Here is a 21,545-nt window from a genome sequence, read left to right as displayed (position 1 = left end):
ATGCCTTGGACTTTGTTTAGAAATTAACTTTTCCAAGAGTTAATTTATTCCACTTTAAAACACTAGAAATTACAGAACAAACACGTGTTTTCCAGTCCTGTAACTCATTGCTAGCCCAGAAATCTTTATCAGTTAATGAAGATAAGGAATGCTTGTTTGTTTTTTAGCAGATTTTTTTTTCATCAGTGAAACTTTTATAGACTGCTTACTATCAGTCACCTAAGTCTCTTAAATCCAGCTGTGGCCACCCAGAACCACTCTGATAACTGCTCAGCATCTCAGTCCTCCACAGCCCTCCCCCAGCCAGCTCATCAACAGCATCAGTAATGACGCTTACAGCACTACTTCTGGGTCAGCCCTGGCTGGTGTGTAGAGCTGGTCCTCAGCCAGGCTGGCAGGGGTAGGCTACTGGGAGCCTTGGAGGTGTCTCAAGGACTAAACTAGGAGATTATGCTCAAGACGACCTGCCCAGGGAAGCCTAGTCCTATCTCCCATTTACTGACCTACGCCCATGGTTCTTAGGTACAATAGTGGATGTACACAAATCAAGAGTCTCCAAAGATAACAGACTGAAATGCAAATACCATTTCTCCTTGTGCTGAGATTCTGAAATAGAATACTGATGACTTACTAAAGAATCATCTTTTGTGTGTTTCACTGTGGTGTGGTACAAAGAACATGACCCTTTGAATTTAGAATGCTAGATTTAAATCCCAGCTGGACCAACATTTAGCTGTATGACCTCAGGGATTTGCACACATCGTATTCTGGGGTTCATCCTCACCTGGCAGGTTTATTAGGGAGACCAACAGCAGTCATAACTGTGCCTTACCACAGAACCAAGACGGTTGTGAGTTCTGAATAAATGCGTGCTGTGTGTCCCCATGTGCGAGTTCCAGAGCCACGTGAGCTCTGTCTGGCAGCCTATATGGGCACTAAGAACAAAACCTGTGGAGTCCCTGGGCCTTGGAATGGCCTGACCTGGCACTTACACAGTCCTGAGACAATGTAATGTCCACTTGCTTTATTTGTGATATACATCATTTCAGTCGGGTAGCATTGAAGTCTTCATGTTTGGAGGGGTCTCATAAAGGAACTGTAAATAAACGTCAGCACAGATACACACTGTTGGGGTTAGCAGTGTGGCAAGCTAAGATGTGAGCTCCTGTTTATGCTATAGAAACCATTTGTTTTCCTCCTAACAGCTTTGAAGAGTCCGGCAGCATTCCATGAGCAGATAAAAAGCCTGGAGCGAGCCAGAGTAAGTCATTTCACTTTAAAAATCTTTATTTCTCTGCTGTATTCCAAGCACCAGTACTCCTAAATATATTGATGCAGAACATACCCATTATCTCCAAGATCTGTGGTGTAGATAGCATGTATTCTGGGGTAGCTTAATTTCTAGAGGCTTTTAGAAAGTGTCTGACAGTTCAGTTTTGTTCTTTTAAAATCAGTAGCATCATGGAAAAGATGGCTCAGTCAGTAGAGTGTTTGCCACAGGGCTGTGTTTAAAGCGAGTCTGGGTCTGGCAGCTCACACCTGTACTGATCCCAGCACTGAGGAGGCTGAGGCAAGAAGTGCTTGCTGACCAGCCAGGTTAACCAACTGGGTGAGCTCACCTGACATAGCCTCTGTCCTTCACATGCACATACTCACACGTGTGCACATATACATGCATTACCCCAACACTCTACATGTCTATATTCACACATGTACACATGTGCATGCATTGCCCCACATACACACCCATAAAAAACAAAACGGTAATTGTCTTAGTTAGAGTTTCTGTTGCTGTGAAGAGACACCATGACCACAGCAACTCTTATGAAGGAAAACATTTAGTTGGGCCTAGCTTACAGTTCAAAGGTTCAGTCCATTATCATCATCATGGCAGAAAGCATGGCAGTATGCAGGCAGACATGGTGCTGGAGGAGGAACTGAGAATCCTAGACCTTGATCCACAGGCAATAGGAAGTAGACTGTGTCACTGGAAGTAGCTTGAGCAAAGAACACCTCAAAGCCCACCCCACAGTGACACACTTCCTCCAACAAAGCCAGAAAGAGAAAGTGAAAAAAGTGAAGAGAAAGTGAAAAAAGATACCTGACATCAGCCTCTGTCCTCTTCATGCACATGCTCACACATGTACATATGCACATGTATTGCCCCCAACACTCTATATACACACGCTCACATATACACATGTATTATCCCCCCACATGTACATGTACATGCATTACTCTCACACAGAGTCATAAAATAAACAAAAGTAACTAGTTCATTTGTTTTCAGGGCTGTGCTAACTAGCTTCTTACTAATTTGACACAAGCTAAAATGCCCCAGCAAATGACAAGCCTGTGGGACGTTTCCTTGACCGATGACTGGTGTAGGGAGGGCCTAGCTCATCACGCCTGGGCTGGTGGGCCTGGGTTTTATAAGGAAGAAGTCTAGGGCCGACCAGAGTCTAACAGACAGACTAGGCAAGAGCCTCTGCTGTTTGTCAGCCCTGCAGAGGGACAAGGAAGTCATGTGCTTCTCAAGGTGCTTGGCCAGTTTCCCTGTGGGTCTGTGTCACTGTTGATTTGCCTAAGGATTGAGAGCACAGCTAAATAAAGAACGTGCTACACTCAGCTGTGTTCTTGAAAGTGGTTCTTTGGTGGCCACACATCACATGGGTGCTCAGTGCCATTATGTCTTTCTGTTTTTCCTGGGGGGAGGGGGTTCTGTTATGCAGTATGAAAATAAGAATATTATAAAAATTCCTTCACACTGTCCCCAGAATGCAATAATAACCTAGACCTATTGCTTGAGTGTTGAGTGCAGTTTTAGAGAATGTGCTAAGACTATGAACTCAAATAAAATATTATTATTATTTTTAAAAACTTGAACATCTAAATAAATTTCTACTTTTATAAAGTATTGGTTTTATATAAAAGGGTTAAATCTTATGTTCAAAGCTCATCTTAAAAATTTGAGCATTTCTCAGTTTCACTATAAAACTCTATAAAGTAGTTATTTAAACTAATATGCGTCAGACCCCTGGGCGATACTGAAGGCTACACAGTAGTCTTGCACTAGATGATAGTTCCCCTAAGCACTAATTTCTAGTTACTCTCTCAAAGACACAACAAAAAGGGTGTATAATTTATTTTTGAAGAAAATCTAAAACTACAATAAATCATGAACAACTTTTTTTTTTTTTTAAAAAGACTGAAAACTTTCTGAAGCACAAGATCCGGAGTCGCCCAGACCGCTCCGAGCTGGTCAGAATGCATATTTTAGAAGGTAAGAGGTTTATTTCTTCTGGCTTGGCTGCGTTTCTTTAAGAAGAAAAGTGAGGTGTCTACCATTTCTGTTTATTCCCATTTTAATAACTTTTTACTCTACAGGCTGACATCCTCCAAATTGGATAGCACCATAAAGACTCAAAACTTGACCCCTAGGGAACATTTGACCTCTAGGCAATCAATTAATGGCTGATTCTTCTACCAGCGCGTTCCTAAGTTTCACTTGTACCGTCCTGGAAGGACGTTTTGGGTCTGTAGGACTCCTCTATCATGAGAGAGATATGTCGTTAAAGTCAGTGCACACAATAGTCAGACATGTAACTCTAGATTTTTGACAGCTTGGATCTCATTGATATTTATCTGAAATGATGCTCACACAGGTTGCTACTCCTCTTTGTCAATACTTACGGTCTTGACATGACCATTACTAATTGCTTCTGAGTGATGTAGTCTTAGCCCTTGGAGGCAAAGCAGTATCATTCCATTCCTGCAGAATACGTGGCTCACATGGATGTCCTTCTCTCTAAGAAAGTCTTCTTAAAAGCCAGCTTCTCCATCAGAAACTTCCAGAGTTCTATTTTGCCTCATTCTGCTTCTATAACTTACTGAGCAAGAGCAGGAGCTTGGTTTTTGAACAGTCTCGAGTGCGTTAAGAAGAATCTGGAAACATCACAGACATTTAGAGACAGTTGCGGGGCAGGAAGAGCCTGTTCTCTCCAAGCCTAGTGACAGAATCAGGATAGCAGCCTGGTAGCTCAGACACAGCCAGAGTGTACTTCTTCAGGAGGCTGTGCGTCCACTGGCCTAATGCTGGGCACCAGGGGCCCAAAAATGAGCATCATGTGCTTCAGGGGCAGAGACAGACAGGAACAACCAGGCAGAGACAGACAGGAACAACCAGGCAGAGTCAGACAGGAACAACCAGGCAGAGACAGACAGGAACAACCAGGCAGAGACAGACAGGAACAACCAGGCAGAGACAGACAGGAACAACCAGGCAGAGACAGACAGGAACAACCAGGCAGAGACAGACAGGAACAACCAGGCAGAGACAGACAGGAACAACCAGGCAGAGACAGACAGGAACAACCAGGCAGAGACAGACAGACAGGAACAACCAGGCAGAGACAGACAGGAACAACCAGGCAGAGACAGACAGGAACAACCAGGCAGAGACAGACAGACAGGAACAACCAGGCAGAGACAGACAGGAACAACCAGGCAGAGACAGACAGACAGGAACAACCAGGCAGAGACAGACAGGAACAACCAGGCAGAGACAGACAGGAACAACCAGGCAGAGACAGACAGGAACAACCAGGCAGAGACAGACAGACAGGAACAACCAGGCAGAGACAGACAGGAACAACCAGGCAGAGACAGACAGGAACAACCAGGCAGAGACAGACAGGAACAACCAGGCAGAGACAGACAGGAACAACCAGGCAGAGACAGACAGGAACAACCAGGCAGAGACAGACAGGAACAACCAGGCAGAGACAGACAGACAGGAACAACCAGGCAGAGACAGACAGGAACAACCAGGCAGAGACAGACAGACAGGAACAACCAGGCAGAGACAGACAGGAACAACCAGGCAGAGACAGACAGGAACAACCAGGCAGAGACAGACAGACAGGAACAACCAGGCAGAGACAGACAGGAACAACCAGGCAGAGACAGACAGACAGGAACAACCAGGCAGAGACAGACAGGAACAACCAGGCAGAGACAGACAGGAACAACCAGGCAGAGACAGACAGGAACAACCAGGCAGAGACAGACAGACAGGAACAACCAGGCAGAGACAGACAGGAACAACCAGGCAGAGACAGACAGGAACAACCAGGCAGAGACAGACAGGAACAACCAGGCAGAGACAGACAGGAACAACCAGGCAGAGACAGACAGGAACAACCAGGCAGAGACAGACAGACAGGAACAACCAGGCAGAGACAGACAGGAACAACCAGGCAGAGACAGACAGACAGGAACAACCAGGCAGAGACAGACAGACAGGAACAACCAGGCAGAGACAGACAGACAGGAACAACCAGGCAGAGACAGACAGGAACAACCAGGCAGAGACAGACAGACAGGAACAACCAGGCAGAGACAGACAGGAACAACCAGGCAGAGACAGACAGACAGGAACAACCAGGCAGAGACAGACAGACAGGAAGAACCAGGCAGAGACAGACAGACAGGAACAACCAGGCAGAGACAGACAGGAACAACCAGGCAGAGACAGACAGACAGGAACAACCAGGCAGAGACAGACAGACAGGAACAACCAGGCAGAGACAGACAGACAGGAACAACCAGGCAGAGACAGACAGGAAGAACCAGGCAGAGACAGACAGACAGGAAGAACCAGGCAGAGACAGACAGACAGGAACAACCAGGCAGAGACAGACAGGAACAACCAGGCAGAGACAGACAGACAGGAACAACCAGGCAGAGACAGACAGACAGGAACAACCAGGCAGAGACAGACAGACAGGAAGAACCAGACAGCTCTGCCTGAAAGGACACAGGTTGATAACTGCGTTAGAATGTGCTCCGAAGAAATGGCAAGTGCCACACTGGCCTCCACAGACTGAAGAGTGTTCTCCTGTGTGTGTCCTTCTTGTCCCAAGCAGGAGGTGGGAGATGTGTGCCTTTCCCCACCATGGGTTGTGTTCTCAGACAGCCCCTTGAACAGAAAAACTTCCCAGAGATCCAGTGTTAGCATAGAGCACTGCAGATCTCGGGGGTCATTGACTTCAGCTAAATAACACTAACACAGCAAAGAACAATACATGTGCATGAATATATGAGTGTATACAATGTTGTCTGCATTTGCCTTCTGACTCTAGATGTCATTAGTAGACTTAAAATAAAAAGAAATACATCTACCCAAATTTTCTTTTATGAAAAAGAAAAAAAAGGAAGAAAGGCCAAGGAGATGGTGAGCCGGCTCTCAATCGGTTGTTGCTCTTGTGGAGGATACTGTTTGCTTGGAATGCCCATGTCAAGCAGCTCACAACCTCCAGCTCTAAAGGTTCTGATGCCCTCTTCTAGCCTCCATGGACACCAAGCACACACATGGTATATAGACACACATGCAAGCAAAACATTCATATGCATATTTTTAATATAAGAGTATATATTGAAACATGCATTCTCAAGTTAAGATCTGAGAATGAGAATATATCATCTTTTAGTTTTTAATTACCTTATCATATATTTTTACATTAACCTAATTTAATTGAATTGGGTTTTGAATTGAATTTGGCAGGTTAGATTCTAAATTATTTTCTGAAATTCAACAGCATAAATTGAGCCTCAGCTCCATGGAGTTAAGGAGGAAGTGAGACAGACAGAAGCACACCAACCTACCAGGCTCTGCTTACTACTGTGGGAAGGTTTTCCTTACAGATGTATTGCTTAGGTGGAGAAGGGAGAGAGACCAAAGGCTCTCCCACCTTGAGCTTCATAGAAGCATTGAAAAAAATCCATGTGATTGGCTGGTTGATCCTGTTCTCCCTACACATAGTGTCCTGTACAGTTCTGTGTGCTTCATCTCTGGAGCTCAGAATCAACTCGGAATCTCGGGTAATAGTGTACCACTTATTTTTAAACCAGCAAAAACGTAGCTCAAGACAATGGGAGGAGATGTTAATGACTTACCCCAAGGGACAACGGACATGATGAAGCAGAGGCATTGGGAGAGCTACAGTGGCTTGTATCTGTTGTAGTAACTTATTTTAAGTGTATGAGCTGATGGTTCTATGCACCATAATCTCTGTGTAAAATGTGGTGTTTTTTGTTCTAAAATGAGCTCAAATTCTTAATTATGATAACTGACCCTGATATGCAGTCAATCCAAGAGTATTAATCGTAGTTCTTCCTACTGAAGAAAGTAAGAGAAACTTCGGTCCTAGGATTTAGTGCCTCCCTTTCTAGGAACTGCCTTTCCAGTGAAGCCAAATGAGAACCATCCACTTGCAGAGCTCTGGGCCACATGTGTCCTCATGCTGTGTCCACTGGTACCTAGTAAACGTGTTCTAAACAGACCTGACCTCCTACTGCAGGCAGATGGCGGCAGCCCCGTTTCCAGCTTCAGCCCATGATCGTTCAAGTCTGGGGCCTCCATGTTGCATAGATAAGTAGCTGCCCTGCTCTGAGAGAAACATCTACCAAGCACTGTCTCTCCTTCCAGAGTTTAACCTATTCAGTTACTTGGCCTGATAGGTGCCATGGTTAAAGCTGCGCTTGGTCTTCCAGAAACGTTTGCAGAGCCATCGCTTCAGGCCACGCAGATGAAGCTGAAGCGAGCTCGGCTGGCAGATGACCTGAACGAGAAGATTGCTCAGAGGCCTGGGCCCATGGAGCTGGTGGAGAAGAACATCCTTCCTGTGGACTCAAGCGTCAAGGAAGCCATTATAGGCAAGAGTAACAGTTTCTGTCTTCCACAGGAATGCTAAATAAATTTGATCAAAATGCTAGCATCAATCAAGGGCATTGTTTTCTTAGTTGACTAGAAGCTGATAAACATCTATCTTGTTGCGACTGTTTTGTTATAGATTAGAAAATGGCCTCCTCTGTCAGGTAACGTGGATTTCTATTTTATGTCAGAGTGACCTCTGATGCCATTATCACATTTTCTAAGATAAATTATTGTATTGTACTGTTTGACTTATACTGTTGACTATTGCTAGACTCTTCGTTCTGTCTGTCTAGGAAGATGATAAGCTGCACAAGCACAGAGGAGGGCCCGTGGGTTCACTGCACTCTTGAGGAGAAGTAGCATCTGTCTGCTTTAGCTGCTCTTAGGCTTGGCTTGTGCTGCTCATCCTGTTCTTGGTACTTGAACCCTGGCCTGTGCATGCACAGCACACTCTCACACACTGAGGCCTGATTGTCTCACTGGTTTTTGTTTCTGGCATAGTTTTAGCAGGAAAAACAAATGAATAATGATATTCATTCAGCACAGTTCTGTTTTTGTTTTTTGTTTGTTTTTGTTTTTATACTAACTGAAAAATTAGCTAGTACAGCTTTCATACTCCTCAGGGCTTCATACTCTGAGTTAGTGCAAGTTTAAAGCTTAGGCAGTTTGTAGTCACAAAATTCCAAAACCTAGAGTCAACTCTGATTCCAAACATTTGGGAAGATAGCCCCCAAAGTAAGGTGTGAGTGTAGGCATGCTGTTCCTTGAAATGGAAACTAATACTCTCACTTCCTCCTCTGCTTCCTCCATGTGAACATTTCGGTTCCAGGTTGGGGTTTTAAAGAATAAGGTCCGTGCATCTCTTAAATATTACTCGGTTGAGCGGGTGTGCTCTGCTGCTCATTTTACAGACAGGCTTGTGTTCTGCATCCTGGATTGTCCTCTTGCTGTTGTGTTCTCCAGTGTCGTTGAGAACCCTCCCCTCTGGGCCAGGCTGCAGAGGAGTGTTTATGCTCTGGCCTCCTGGCCAGCTTGTCCATAGCCCTGAGCTCCATTCCCAGTACCACAGGGACAGGAGCAACAAGGCACTCCTGTCCCCTCCCTTCCTACAGCTGGTCGCTGGACCCGAAGACTTGATCTGAATAGAAGAACATCAAACATCAAACCCCAAAGAGTACATGACAGACAGCAGTGTGGCTCCTGTCCTCTGGGAAGAGCCCAGCTTGAAGCCAGCTCCTAAAACCCCCCTTTCTCAGTCAGCCTTGGTTCCAGAGCCCAAGTTCACCATGGTTCTCTCTGCAGGTGTGGTGAAGGAGGACTATCCCCACACTCACGGAGAGTTCTCATTTGATGAAGATAGCAGTGACGCTTTGTCTCCAGACCAGCCAGCAAGCCAGGAGTCTCAGGGCTCAGCAGCATCCCCCAGTGAACCAAAAGTCAGTGCCTCGCCACCTCCTGTGACTGCAAACACGCCGGCCCAGGTAAGGCCTTCCTAACATTTTCACAGACTCTGTCAAGACAGTTTTTCACCAGAAGAAAAATCTGAAATTACTGACACTTCCTACCTGTGAGCACACACTGTAAAACTGCACAACTGGTTGTCACTTTGTAGTTCTAACATTCATACACACCCATTAGTCTAGTTTTTAGTGTGTTTTAAAAAATCTTCTTAGAACATTGGCCAACATAGTATAGTATAGTATAGTATAGTATAGTATAGTATAGTATAGTATAGTATAGTATAATATAATATAATATAATATAATATAATATAATATAATATAATATAATATACCTGTTTTCTATCATCTGAACCATTCTTAGAGGATCATATACATCCACACAGTCTTGAACATATCTCCATGGCCTCTTCGCCACAGCACTGACACCTCCTCCATTCTTGTCTGTCCAGCTGCCAGGAGCCATTGTCCTGCTACCTGTCTGTGAGTCTGACTCTTTAGGAAGCTCATTAAAAGTAGGATCAGTGTGTGTCTTTGTGACTGGTTTATTTCACATAGCATAGTATCTAAGGTTCCAGCCATGTTGTAGCTGAGCCATGCAGAGAAACCCTGTCTTGATAACAAAAACATACAAATGTGTATAATTTTAATAGAGTTGAAGTGATACACCACATCTCAGTGAACCTGTCCATGTCATCAGCTACGCGGAGCCATTTCCTCATTTTCACTCTTGTATTTATAGTAAGATGCCATTGTCTTCACTCATGCTTGCTGATTATATTTTTTCAGCATTTACCTGATTTTTTTTCAGCTAAATTGCCAGATAATGAAGTGAGCCTTGGTATAAGGTCAGCTGAGTTCATAGGAAACTTGAAAGATTAAAAATGTGTTTCTTATGTCCTTGTCTTGTGAACACATTCTTGTTAAAAATACGTTTTTAAGCATTATTTCTCATTACACTCATCACTGTCTTCAACAAAAATGTGAAGAACTCTTTACTATCAAGGACAGACCACGTAGAGTTGGGTGCAGACAACTTTGTGAAGGGAGGTAGACAATTTAGTGTATGCCTAGAGGGTAGACAATGTGTGTATATGTATGTGCATGCATGTATGCACCTGTTTCAATAAAGGTTCAATAATTAAGCTTTCTGAATGAATGACTGGAAAAATCTATAGAGATTTGTATTCTTGTATTTAAAAATGATCCCATCAGAGAGGGTGTGGTAGTTTGAATGTATTTGGCCCCCATAAGCTCATAGAGAGTGGCAGTATGTGTGGCCTTGTTGGAGGAAGTGTGTCACTGGGGTGGGCTTTGAGGTCTCCTGTGCTCAAGCTACACCCAGCGTCACAGTCCACTTCCTGTTGCCGGTGGATCAAGACGTAGAACTCTCAGCTCCTTCTCCAGCACCATGTCTGCTTGAATACTGCCATGTCCGGCCATGATAATAATGGACTAAACCTCTGAAGCTGTAAGCTACTCAATTAAATGTTTTCTTTATAAAAGTTGCTGTGGTTGTGGTGTCTCCTCACAGCAATAGAAACCCAAACTAAGACAGATGACATGGGTAGTGACAGTCCAGATCTTCTGTCCAGGTTCACAGAACAGCAGTGTCTGTGGCCCCCAGTATTGCTGGAACCTGGCCTGAAGGGAAACTGGAGTTTTGTTGTTTGTTGTTTTGTTGTTGTTGTTGTTGTTGTTGTTTTTTCAAGACCCTGGCTGTCCAGAAACTCACTCGGTAGACCAGGCGGGCCTTGAGCTCAGAAATCTGCCTGCTTCTGCCTCCCAAGCACTGGGATTTCAGGTGTGCGCCACCACCGCCAGGCAGAAACTGAGGGTTAAGGAGCATCACACACTGAGGTCTAAGCAGATGGAGAGAAGGGAGGCCTGCCGCCACTGTGTTCTCACATACTTGCTTCACCCTGGCTTGAGCTTTAAAAATAGGCCTAAAAAGAATGTCAAGTATGTAAGTAAATAAATATTAGAAAAGAGTTTGACTTAGCCATTTGGGTTACTTTTCTGCTTCTGTCTGAGTAGTTCAAGTTGTGAGATAGTTATTCACATGGCTCTAGCTTTAGTAACAGAACTGTTACCTCAACTCTCTGTAAACAGCTTCTTGGGGCTTTGATGGTTGATCCTTAGTATCAAGTTGACTAGATTTGGAATCAGGTAGGAGATACAAGCAAGAGAGTATCTGCTGAGGGTGTTTCCTCAGAGGCGCTTAACTGAGGACACCAGGGTATTGCTGCCCCGTGGATGGGTCCCACTGAATAAATCAGGAGGAAGCCAGGCAAACTCACGTTTGTCTGTTCTGCTACCAGATGGATGCAGGTAGTCTCCAATGCCATGCCTTCTCACCAGGATGGGCTGTATCTCAAGACTATGAGCCACAACAACCCATCCTCCTCGGCTCCTATAGGCAGATGCGCGGTCAGCAACAAGAAAAGTTAGGGCCACAGAGGCTCCACCTGTTTGAGAAATTGCCATCCTCTCTGTCACAGCCAAACCTTTTCTTTGCTCATGAAAGTTGGTCCCTATCCAAGTTTATGTGAGAAACTTTAACCAGAGGCAGTCCTGCCAAACTGACACTGTAAGCCCTTGGAGAGAAATGTGAATGGCAGTGTCTGCAGTACTGTGTGCACCTACTCCCCATAGCCAGTAGCCAGGCCAGAGGAAAGACCTGCTTTGGGGAGTATAAACAGTCCTCCGCACAGTCAAGGATGGTTCCACTGCAGTTACCTTGAGGCAACTTCTAGCCTGTGTGTGTATTTGTAAGGAAGGAATTGAGAATTCTTACATGTATCTGCATGACCCTGGCAGCTGAGAACAGGAAACCTTCAGTAGTACTGTAAGTGACAGTGTCGGGGTCTGTTGTGTTGTCAGTTTTTAAATGAAGTACAGAAGCAAGCCTTATGTTGGTGAAGTCTAGAATTTTCATCTAGAATTGATAACTTTGATTTTGACAATGTTTGAACTTCATTGTGTTTTTCCAGGTTTTTAGTTTCTTTTTTTGTTTCCCTTTCTCACAGTTGTGACAAAGGCCTGACAGGAAGCAACCTAAGTAGAAAGGGCTTGTTTTGGCTTGTAGTTTGTGAGGATAAAGTCCATCGTGCCAGGAGAGGCATGGCAACTGGAGAAGTGGCTCTTCACACTGCCGCCGCCGCAGTCTGGAAAATAGTGACTAGGAAGCAGGCAGGCTGTGGAAGCTCAGAGACACCCCCAGGGACCCCTTCCTCCAGGCAGCCTCCACCTCTGAGTCTCACAACCTTCCAGACAGCTCCACCCACTCAGGACTAAGTAGGGGAGTTTGTGGATGGCATTTTATATTCAAATACATGTATAAAATCTATTCATAATTATTCTTACATTTCCTTCAGGGGAAAAGACCTTACCATACTGCTACTCACCAGATACCAAGTTCTGAGACAGCAAGATATCATTTATTTTATCATAGAAACACATATTTCCTGATTTAATGAATGAGACACCTTAGGAGATTGTTAAGGTCCCCAAAGGCCTGTGTGTGCTAGGCTGCCAGCTGGTGGACTTGAGAGGTGAATGGATCATGAAGGCACTGAGTTCATCCATTGATTAATCCATTATTCAGAAGTTCATAGCCAAGTGAGCCATTAGGTGGGGCCCGGTAGGAGAAAGAGTGTGTCTGTTCCCAGCCTTTCATCACCCTGTTTCTGCCTTCTTACTGGCCTAAAAGCAGCAGAGTCACTGAAACCACAAATCAACAATAAAAACCGAACACAGAGATCCTGGCTAGGTTTTTTTTTTCAGCTTTAGAACTCATTTCATCCCCAAAGATCACACATTGCAAATGGAGCACAACTTGTTTTATGCTTAGGCAACTCATGAACAGTGGGAAACTAGAAAATCCTAGTTTCCACATGTGGGTACAAGGGAGGTACCCGGTCCCTTTCATCTGCAGATTCTTTCCTCTTATTTTAGAATACCGGGATGTCCATCCATAAACATGGTCTGATAGCACGTCTGTGAATTCCCAAAGCCTGGTACTTGGAGAGAGGACTGTTGACCAGCTGCTCTGCTAAACTGTCTCCCATGTCTTCTTCCCCTTCTACTCTCTCCCCTCTTCCAAGTCACCACAAGGTAGCAAGCCATCTCCTCCATACACATACATGTGCCCAAGTAACACGACCTGTGGAACGATGGACTGAGTAAACCTATTCCCTTTGCTAAGCTGACTATCTCAAGCAGTTTGTCATAGTAATAGTGTGAGTGTTGCAGCTTGGATGGAAAGGTTTCCTGGCAGTTGGTAGCCAAGAAATACCACAAAGTCCCACCACACAACAAACCTCACACAAAAGACTTATTGGGAGGGGGGAAAAAACCAGGAGGGTGGCTGCCTCTGCTTGAACAAGAAACAGCAGAGAACTGAGCAAAAAGCATGGTTTATATAGAGTTTCTTGTTGAGGGGGTGGAACTTTTCAGGGTGGAGCTTTCCAGGGTGGGGATTGGTGGGATTTCAAGTCCAGAGCTTGGACTTTTTACTTTGTAGGGTGGGGGCTGGGTCCAGCAGTTAGGGCAGTTAGAGTATTCTGTGGGTGGAACTTGGTAGTTGGAGGTCCTCAGGGGAGAGGCCTGGCCACTCGTGTGCCTCAGGGGACTTACAAATAGAAAACTAATTAGTTCAATAATATATGGGCAAATATTTAAAAAAAAACTACTACAACCTTGATTTATAACTCCAATTTGTATACAGAATTTTTAAAATATATTTAAAATTACAAATCTATGGTAATGACTTGTGGTTTATAACAATTTGTGCTCTAGCTAGTATAGAAGAGAGCTAGGGAAGGGTATACACCCCTGCATTCCCACACTCAGGAAGCCAAAAGAGAAGGATTGGTCTCTTTGGGTCTGCAGACATGGGGATGCCATAAAGCAACATCTCTGATGTGACTTGAGCTGATTTTAAGAACAGCTCTCAATGTCGTGCATACTTGTCACAGTGACCAAAGACAATGCATTAAGAACATAAACAGAAAGAGAGAAGGGAGTCAGGTCATCACTACAAAAAAGTCAGCTGAACACAGAAAGACACGTAGAGTTCTGGGAATGCTTCTGTTGAGACATGAACATGATCTCAAACAATTCACAGATTCAGTACAAGCCCTAGCAAATCCCCACAGTGATTTCCACTGAAATAATAACCTGTAAGGGTGTAAGGGGCCCCCAAAATCAAAACCATCTTGAATTTAAAAAATATAATGTTGTCAGCCTCATCCTTTTTTAAAGGTGTTATTAATTAGATTGTTTTCTTTGACAGTTTCATACATGCATATAATACATTGATTTTTAAAACTTATCATGAAGCCATCAAAATAATATGGTGCTAGCATAAAAACAAGCACACAGACGAGTGGAATCTACCAGAGCCCACTGAAATAAGAGCCTAGAAAAAAGGTTCTCATGTATATGACAAAATATTCCTTGACAGAGACACTAAGATCACTCAGTGCAGGAAATGCAGTGTTACTAAGGAAACCGTGTATCCATATTTAAGAAAATTAATCTGTGTTTATCCTATACAGAATCAACTCACAATGGGAAAGACCTACATGTGAGCTGTTAGGGAAGACTTAGGAGACAGCACGTGAGAAGTCATCCTGATCTTACATTTTCCCTGTTTTCTTGAATGCAAGACCCAGGCAACAAGAGCTAATTAGTTCTAATCAAAATTTAAAAGTTTTGTACAAAGAATCTTAGCAGCAGAATGAAAAGCCAACCCACAGAATGGGAGAAAGTACTTGAAGAGGGATTGTCTCTGGTATCCATAAAGGACATTCACAAGTAAACTACACTATTCAGAAATAGGTACAAAACTGAGGGACATTTCTCCATAGAAGACACTATGCTGGCTAGCTTTATGTCACGCTGACACAAACTAAAGTCATTTGAGAAGAGAGACCTCAACTGAGAAGATGCCTCCATAAGATTCGGCTATAGTCAAACCCACAGGACATTTTCCTCAATTAGTGACTGATGGAAAGGGCCATCCCACAGGGTGGGGCCATCCTTGTGCTGGTCCTGGGTGCTATAAGAAAGCAGGCTGGGCAAGCCATGATGAGCAGTCAGTAAGCAGCCTCTGTATCAGCTCCTGCCCTGTTTGAGTTTCTGTCCTGACTTCTTTCAGTAGTGAGCAGCAATATGGAAGTATAAGTCAAATAAACCCTTTCCTCCCCAACTTGCTTTGATCACGGCAAGTTGATCATTTCATCATGGCAATAGTAACCCTAAGACAATATAATATACAAGTAGCCAATAAGATATGATGATCTCTGATATATCCTAACTGTGTTATATAGACAATGGAAATAAATGCATCACAACATATATAGCCTAAAAAAACCATTAAACATAAACCAGAAGATGCCATCCCATACCCAGAAAACACCAGGTTCTGGCAAGTATGTGGAGAAACTGGAATTCTTGTGAGTTGTTACTGTAGTAACATAAGTAGTTACATAGTCACTGTAGAAAATGGTGTCTTAAAAATACAATTTTACTGGGCCAGTGACATGGCTCAAGTGAGTAAAGGCATTTGCCACCAAGTTTGATGATGTAAATTCAGTCCCTGTAATCTGCGTAGCAATTGGGAGCTAACTGACTCCTCCATCCTCTACCAGCGTGCATACCCACACTAAGTAAATAAAAAAACTAAGTAAATAATGTTTAAGGCAGAACTTAACCAATGACCCAGCAGTTCTGTTCAGGATGAATGAGTTGAAAGCAGGAAGCAGGGTGTTGTGGCACACACAACATCCAATACTTCGCAAGCTGACACAGGAGGGTTCTTCTGAGTTCAAGAGCCTGGGCCATATAGTAAGATCCTGTCTTTAAAACATATGAACAAAAGGTTGTAACAAAGAATTAGAGCATATATATTCTCTATAACATACATACCACCATTCACCCTCTTCCTGTGAGCAGCATCTCATGGCAAACAGAAAAGCAGCCCTTCTGTGCACAGCATCTGAATGCAGAAACAAAACGCTGCACTTGGAAAGGAAGGGGTTCTATACCAGCTACAGTATAGGTAAACCAGAGCATTATATTAAATGAATGAGCCAATCACAGAGGGACACACACCAGCAAATGAGAATTTGACATGCCTATACTCAACGCAGAAAACATGTTGGGTTTGTATTCAGCTCATTCATTGTTTATTTTATCTGTGTGGGAATTGAATTATCCAAACAGTATTCAAAGCACAGTTACAGTTTGAATTTATTTGCATGTTGCCATCTTCAGCAAGAACTCTTCTGCATCCTGAATTAAAACCATGCTTATTAGAGATTGAAAAGCTACAGTATAAGAAAGTAAGAGTTTTCCAAAAGGCAACACCTGAGCCTTCATGTGCAGACAGTAGTCTGCAGGGGAGACAGCCAGAACCTGCATTGTGAACTTTTTCCTGTAGATTTCTAGTAAAAGAAAGGTTAGTTTTAAGGTTAAAAGTCTCTTTTTCTAACTTATTGTCAAAATATCCAGTATTTAATATTTTCCTGACATTTTCCTTTGAATGATGTGTTGTGTGTATACACATGTATGTGGAAGCCAGGTTGATGTGTCAAGTATTGTATATGCTCATGTGAGTGTGTGCATATGTGTGCATGCATGTGTCCGAGTGTGTGTGTCTGGAAGCTAGGGATTAACATTAGGAGTCCTCCTCAGTCACTCTCACCTATTTTTTTAAGAGAGGCTCTCTCCCTGAACCTGCAGCTCACTTATTTGGCAAGGCTGGCGAGACAAGGAGCACTAGGGATCCTCCTGTCTCTGCCCAGCACTGGATTACATGCTCACTTCACACCTTGCATATTTTGTATGGATGCTGTAGTTCCAGTCTCAGGTCCTCGTGTTTACATGGCAAGCACTCTCCCAGCTGAGCCAGTCCCAGCCCTCTGCTGTTTTCTCCGGTAGTGATAAGATGAAAGCGAAGGTCCTAGCAGTCAGGAGCCCTGTGTCCTGGGGTGGGAACAGTCATCCTATGGGGTGGGAAATCAAGTCAGCAGCTTCTTTTTCTTCTAATTCTAAATCGTTCAAGTTAGAGATTCACAAGGTGAAGGCAGGTTTTGGTGTCAGTTTAGATACTTTAGTATTCTTTCTAAGGTGGTAACATATTGCTCAAAGGGTGACATGTTAACTGTAGAGCAGAGGAAGTATCCTTTGTGACCTGGATATTTTCAACCCTTTTAGAAGAACATCGTAGGTTGGGAACCCTGGCACCTGGGTCCTTTTGGAGAGTTTACTTTATTGGAGCATAACCCTAGACATGTCATGTGCCATTTCTGGAGGATATTTGGTTTGTGTCTTTCAAGACACGTAAGAAGCCTGACAGAATGCCTAGAGGACTCTAGATATCTCTTCTTTCAGCTGGGTTATCTTCCCCTTAGGCACAGTGAACAACCAACCACTGTGTTTCAGTGGCCTTAGTTTTACGGTTTTCTGGCTAACAGTCACATTGAAGTAGAGATAGTTAAAGACAGCGTCTGTCTTAGAGGCTGAAGGAGGCACAGACTGGGAATGCAGGCAAGACGTCGTCTTCACAAGCACCCTAAGCTTCTGGGTGGCCCTTCAAGTCGTTCACACTCTGCTCACTCTCAGATAAATCAGACCAGGTGGAATGCTTTTGTCCAAAATTCAAGCATTTGATTCGACTTCATTCACCAGTTATAGAAGCACCAAAGAGTATACTCCCTGTGCGACCACCCAGAAGGAAGTATCTCGGTCCCTAAAGTATGCCAGGTGAAAGGACCACTGATAGCGTAAGACCGTGTCCCATAGGAAAGTGCCACTTTTCACTTGAAACTTGGCTAGCCACAGGTCTATCAGAAAGCCAGACCTCTCCAGAGTGTTGGAGAGCAGAGTCCGGAACCTTCGTTTCTGGATGAAATGAGGCTGATCACAGCCATCTTTACAAAGTCTCTTACATTGTCTTATGTTAATAATCTCAAGCTGAAATGAGTAGCAGGGGCTGGTCTCAGAGAGAGCCCTGAACTTGTACAGTCGCATACTCATTCACAGGCACAGCTGGGCTTAAGAATGTGACTTTGCTGAGGGAAGCCACAAGAACGCCATTCATCAATTGAACAGATGTTTATTGAGTGTACACACCGAGCTTCATATTTCTTGTTGCTAATAGCACTCCAGGCTTTCAGGTTGTTTATCGTAAGGAAGGGAAATGCAGTTTGTTATTTTAAATACTTCCACAAGAGGACTGAAGGGAGTGGGATGTCTTTTCTGAAGAAAAGCCATTTTCCCTGAAGAAAAGCTGGTAATAAGGAAGCGGAAGTAAGAACACAGCATTCCCTCTGGTGATGGACATGCCACATACTTGGAGTGGATTAGTAGTGAGGAGCAGTAAAATCTACTGTAGCTGTTTCTGCCCCCATCCCAGCTCCATGCTGGTGCTCTCTAGCTCTGGAAGGGCAAAGCCCCTGTAAGAGAAGCTCAGGTATGCAAGGAGACAGTCTCCTGGGAACACATTCTTCCCCTTCTCTTTTAAAAGACACGAGGGGATGTGGTCAGTTAGCATTGGTTTGGAGACAGAAGTGTGAGGTGTGCGGCACATTGAAGGCCCCTGGGGATGGCGTGAGCCTCCTGGGAGATGCCACCAACAGCAGAAGGAGGTGGGCATGGTGCAGGCCTATGCTCTGGAAGACCAAACCCTACATGTGAATGAGCCAGGGTTAGTATGACCTGTCTGTCAAGAAAGGTTTAGAAATGCCATGTACTGTTCTGAGTGCTTTTATGAGTTGTTTTGTTCTTGTTCTTGTTGTTTTGTTTTGTTTTGTTTTGTTTTTGACAAAAATAAGGATGGTTCTAACCATACTTCTGGGGGAGTCGGGGGACAACACAACTATGTATCAGTTCAACCTTACTTAGTTTCAGCTGCCCACTGCTATAGAGGTAAAGGCTAAATAACCTGCTTCATGGAGATAAGTCTGTAATTAATTCCCTCTGAATCTCAGGCACAATAGTATTTTTTCTTTGTTTCATTTTTAGACTTATTTTTCATATTTTTAAGTTCTTTATACTTTTTTTTTTTTTTTTTTGGATTTTTGAGACAGGGTTTCTCGTGTAGTTTTGGTGCCTGTCCTGGATCTCACTCTGTAGACCAGGCTGGCCTCGAACTCACAGAGATCCACCTGGCTCTGCCTCCCGAGTGCTGAGATCAAAGGCGTGCGCCACCACTGCCTGGCTCTTTATACATTTTTTAATTAAAATAGAATTACATCACTTACCAATCCCTTTCTTCCTTCCAGCTTCTCCCAGGTCTCCTCCTTCCCAACCCCTCCCATAAGCCCCCCACTCTCAAATTGATAGACTGTTTTTCTTTACTCTTATTACAGATATGTATATGTGTATGTATGTGTGCACAAATATATAACTACGACATGCTGAGTCTTTTGTATGAATATGGTTTGGGGCCAACCACTTTGTATTGGATAATCAGTAAGGATGCTATTTGTAAAATGAGGTCATTCCCTTGCAGTTCCATTCCTCTTAAAGCCACTGACCTCATAGCCTTGTCTCTTTCTGCCTTTCCCACCAGTTTAGCTCAGTGTCCCCAGCAGTTCCTGAATTCTTGAAAACCCCTCTAACTGCGGACCAGCCTCCCACGAGGTCTACAGCTCCCATCCTCCCCACGAACACTGTGTCCTCAGCGAAGCCAGGCCCAACGCTGGTGAAGGTAGGTGCCCGGAGCACAGCACTACAGTGCTCCACTCGGTGACTGGTGCCTCAGCATCAAGCCTGTGGACACAAGACAGAGAGGCATGTGTCTGGAGTTCCTACAACCTTGAAAACGAAACTAATGCTTGCTGGACTGGGTCAGCACATGACCTGTCCCCCAGTAACAGATAACAAAGAGCTTGGCTGTATGAAGTGCTGGATGCATAGCATCCCAGGGACGTCTTTGATGACAGCCCACTTTGGATTCTGTGTGCAAGGTGAAGCTCTATGGCACCCAGACAAGAGAGAGGATGTGCTGGTCAGAGGCTCTGGAGAGGCCTTTTGGTTGAGTCGTTTTGTCCAAAGCAGCTTGGCAGGATGTCAGATACGCCTCCAGTTCCTGGCACTGTTCCCCAAAGTGCACTTGGTTGAAATAATTCAGTTAGAATAAATCCCAAGGAAGGAGAAAAATACTTAAATATGCAGTATATTTTTAAAGTTCTTAAAATCCTATTTATAATTTCTAAATAAGATGATGGGGAAAAATAACAATATGGAATAGTCCAACCATCTCATTTGTGGCTTTTCTTAAACCTGGCAGAGGTCACGTCTCAACCCTTTTGAACTAAATAGGACATGAGTGTTCACTAACCTCTTGTCACCGTGCAGAGGAGACTGGCCCTCAGATAAGGAGTGGCATGGTTACAAAGGCCCTGTCTTGAGGTTCTGCCCCAGCCTTTGTCTGCCCTGAAGGTCATGCAGCACTCAGTTCTAAGGCAAAGCTGCCTTTCAAATGAGCACACTCTTCTCTCCCAGCCAAGGCCTCTGAGGCAGTGGGACTCTAACTTTGGAACACCTTTTCCCGGCTCAGCACCGGAAGCAGGAATGTCAACAAAGTCACCTCCTAACACGTCGTGCGGTATCTCCTCCACATCCACCCCACCAGTATCCACCCCACGTCCCTCAATAGCACAGAGGGCCAGGATGCCAGCCTGTCCTGTTGCCTTTCTCCTCCTCTGCCTCCCTACTAGCTTCTCTTAGAGAGGGTTTTGGCTCTAGGGGAGGAAGCATCAACAAGGACTGTGCAGTCCCAGAAAAGGCAGAGAGAGGGGTACACCAAGGGCTCCTGTGGTAAGGGAGAGAGAGGTACAAGACTCCAGCAGCATTCATACTGTACAGATTCTTGCTTGTACATGCTGACACTAGCTGACCAGCTAACTGGACTGTTGAGTGGTGTGTAATAGCTCAACACACTGACAGACAAATTACAGCCTTGCCAGTTTCCGTGGGGTGCATGCTCCCACCAGCCACCAGCTTCAAGTAGCCTGTGTGACGTCACAAGCGCAGAGTCAGGAAAAGATGCACATGGAGCTCTTGTGAGTCAGTCCGAGCAGCCTGTTCCATGAGCTGTTTGTACCACCGCTGTAAAAGTCATGCTGCTGAACCACTCTTCTATGACAAGAAGAGCCCGTGCCGTCTGTAGCACAGGGAGAGGAAGGCACATTTCCAGTGAACGTGCATGGGGCTCTCCATGATCTGCTCTACACTGGCATGCATTCACAGAGGAAGTTATTAGCAACTTTGGTGTCTAGTCTACATTCTTTTGGTGTGGGGAGGACTTGTCATTTTCTCATTCTTTGGTTACGAGGATATTGTATGTAGCTTAG

The 21,545-nt window shown here is 44.4% G+C and overlaps 1 protein-coding gene across 4 annotated transcripts in view; it reads left to right on the top strand.

Annotated features, from left to right (window-relative positions):
* Mrtfb (myocardin related transcription factor B) overlaps nt 1-21,545 on the top strand; it is a 229,965-nt gene that overhangs the window by 189,326 nt on the left and 19,094 nt on the right. For all 4 annotated transcript variants that reach the window (XM_059269963.1, XM_059269962.1, XM_059269964.1 and 1 more), the window contains 5 exons: nt 1,206-1,261; nt 3,208-3,283; nt 7,555-7,716; nt 9,020-9,198; nt 19,760-19,897. In XM_059269963.1, the coding sequence (XP_059125946.1) occupies nt 1,206-1,261; nt 3,208-3,283; nt 7,555-7,716; nt 9,020-9,198; nt 19,760-19,897 (611 nt within the window). The remainder of the gene's footprint in view (nt 1-1,205; nt 1,262-3,207; nt 3,284-7,554; nt 7,717-9,019; nt 9,199-19,759; nt 19,898-21,545) is intronic.

The sequence above is a fragment of the Peromyscus eremicus genome, chromosome 8a (genome assembly GCF_949786415.1).
Source record: "Peromyscus eremicus chromosome 8a, PerEre_H2_v1, whole genome shotgun sequence".
NCBI lineage: Eukaryota > Metazoa > Chordata > Mammalia > Rodentia > Cricetidae > Peromyscus > Peromyscus eremicus.
The sequence above is the reverse complement of the archived record's forward strand: the minus strand, read 5'-3'. Positions and strand labels throughout refer to the sequence as shown.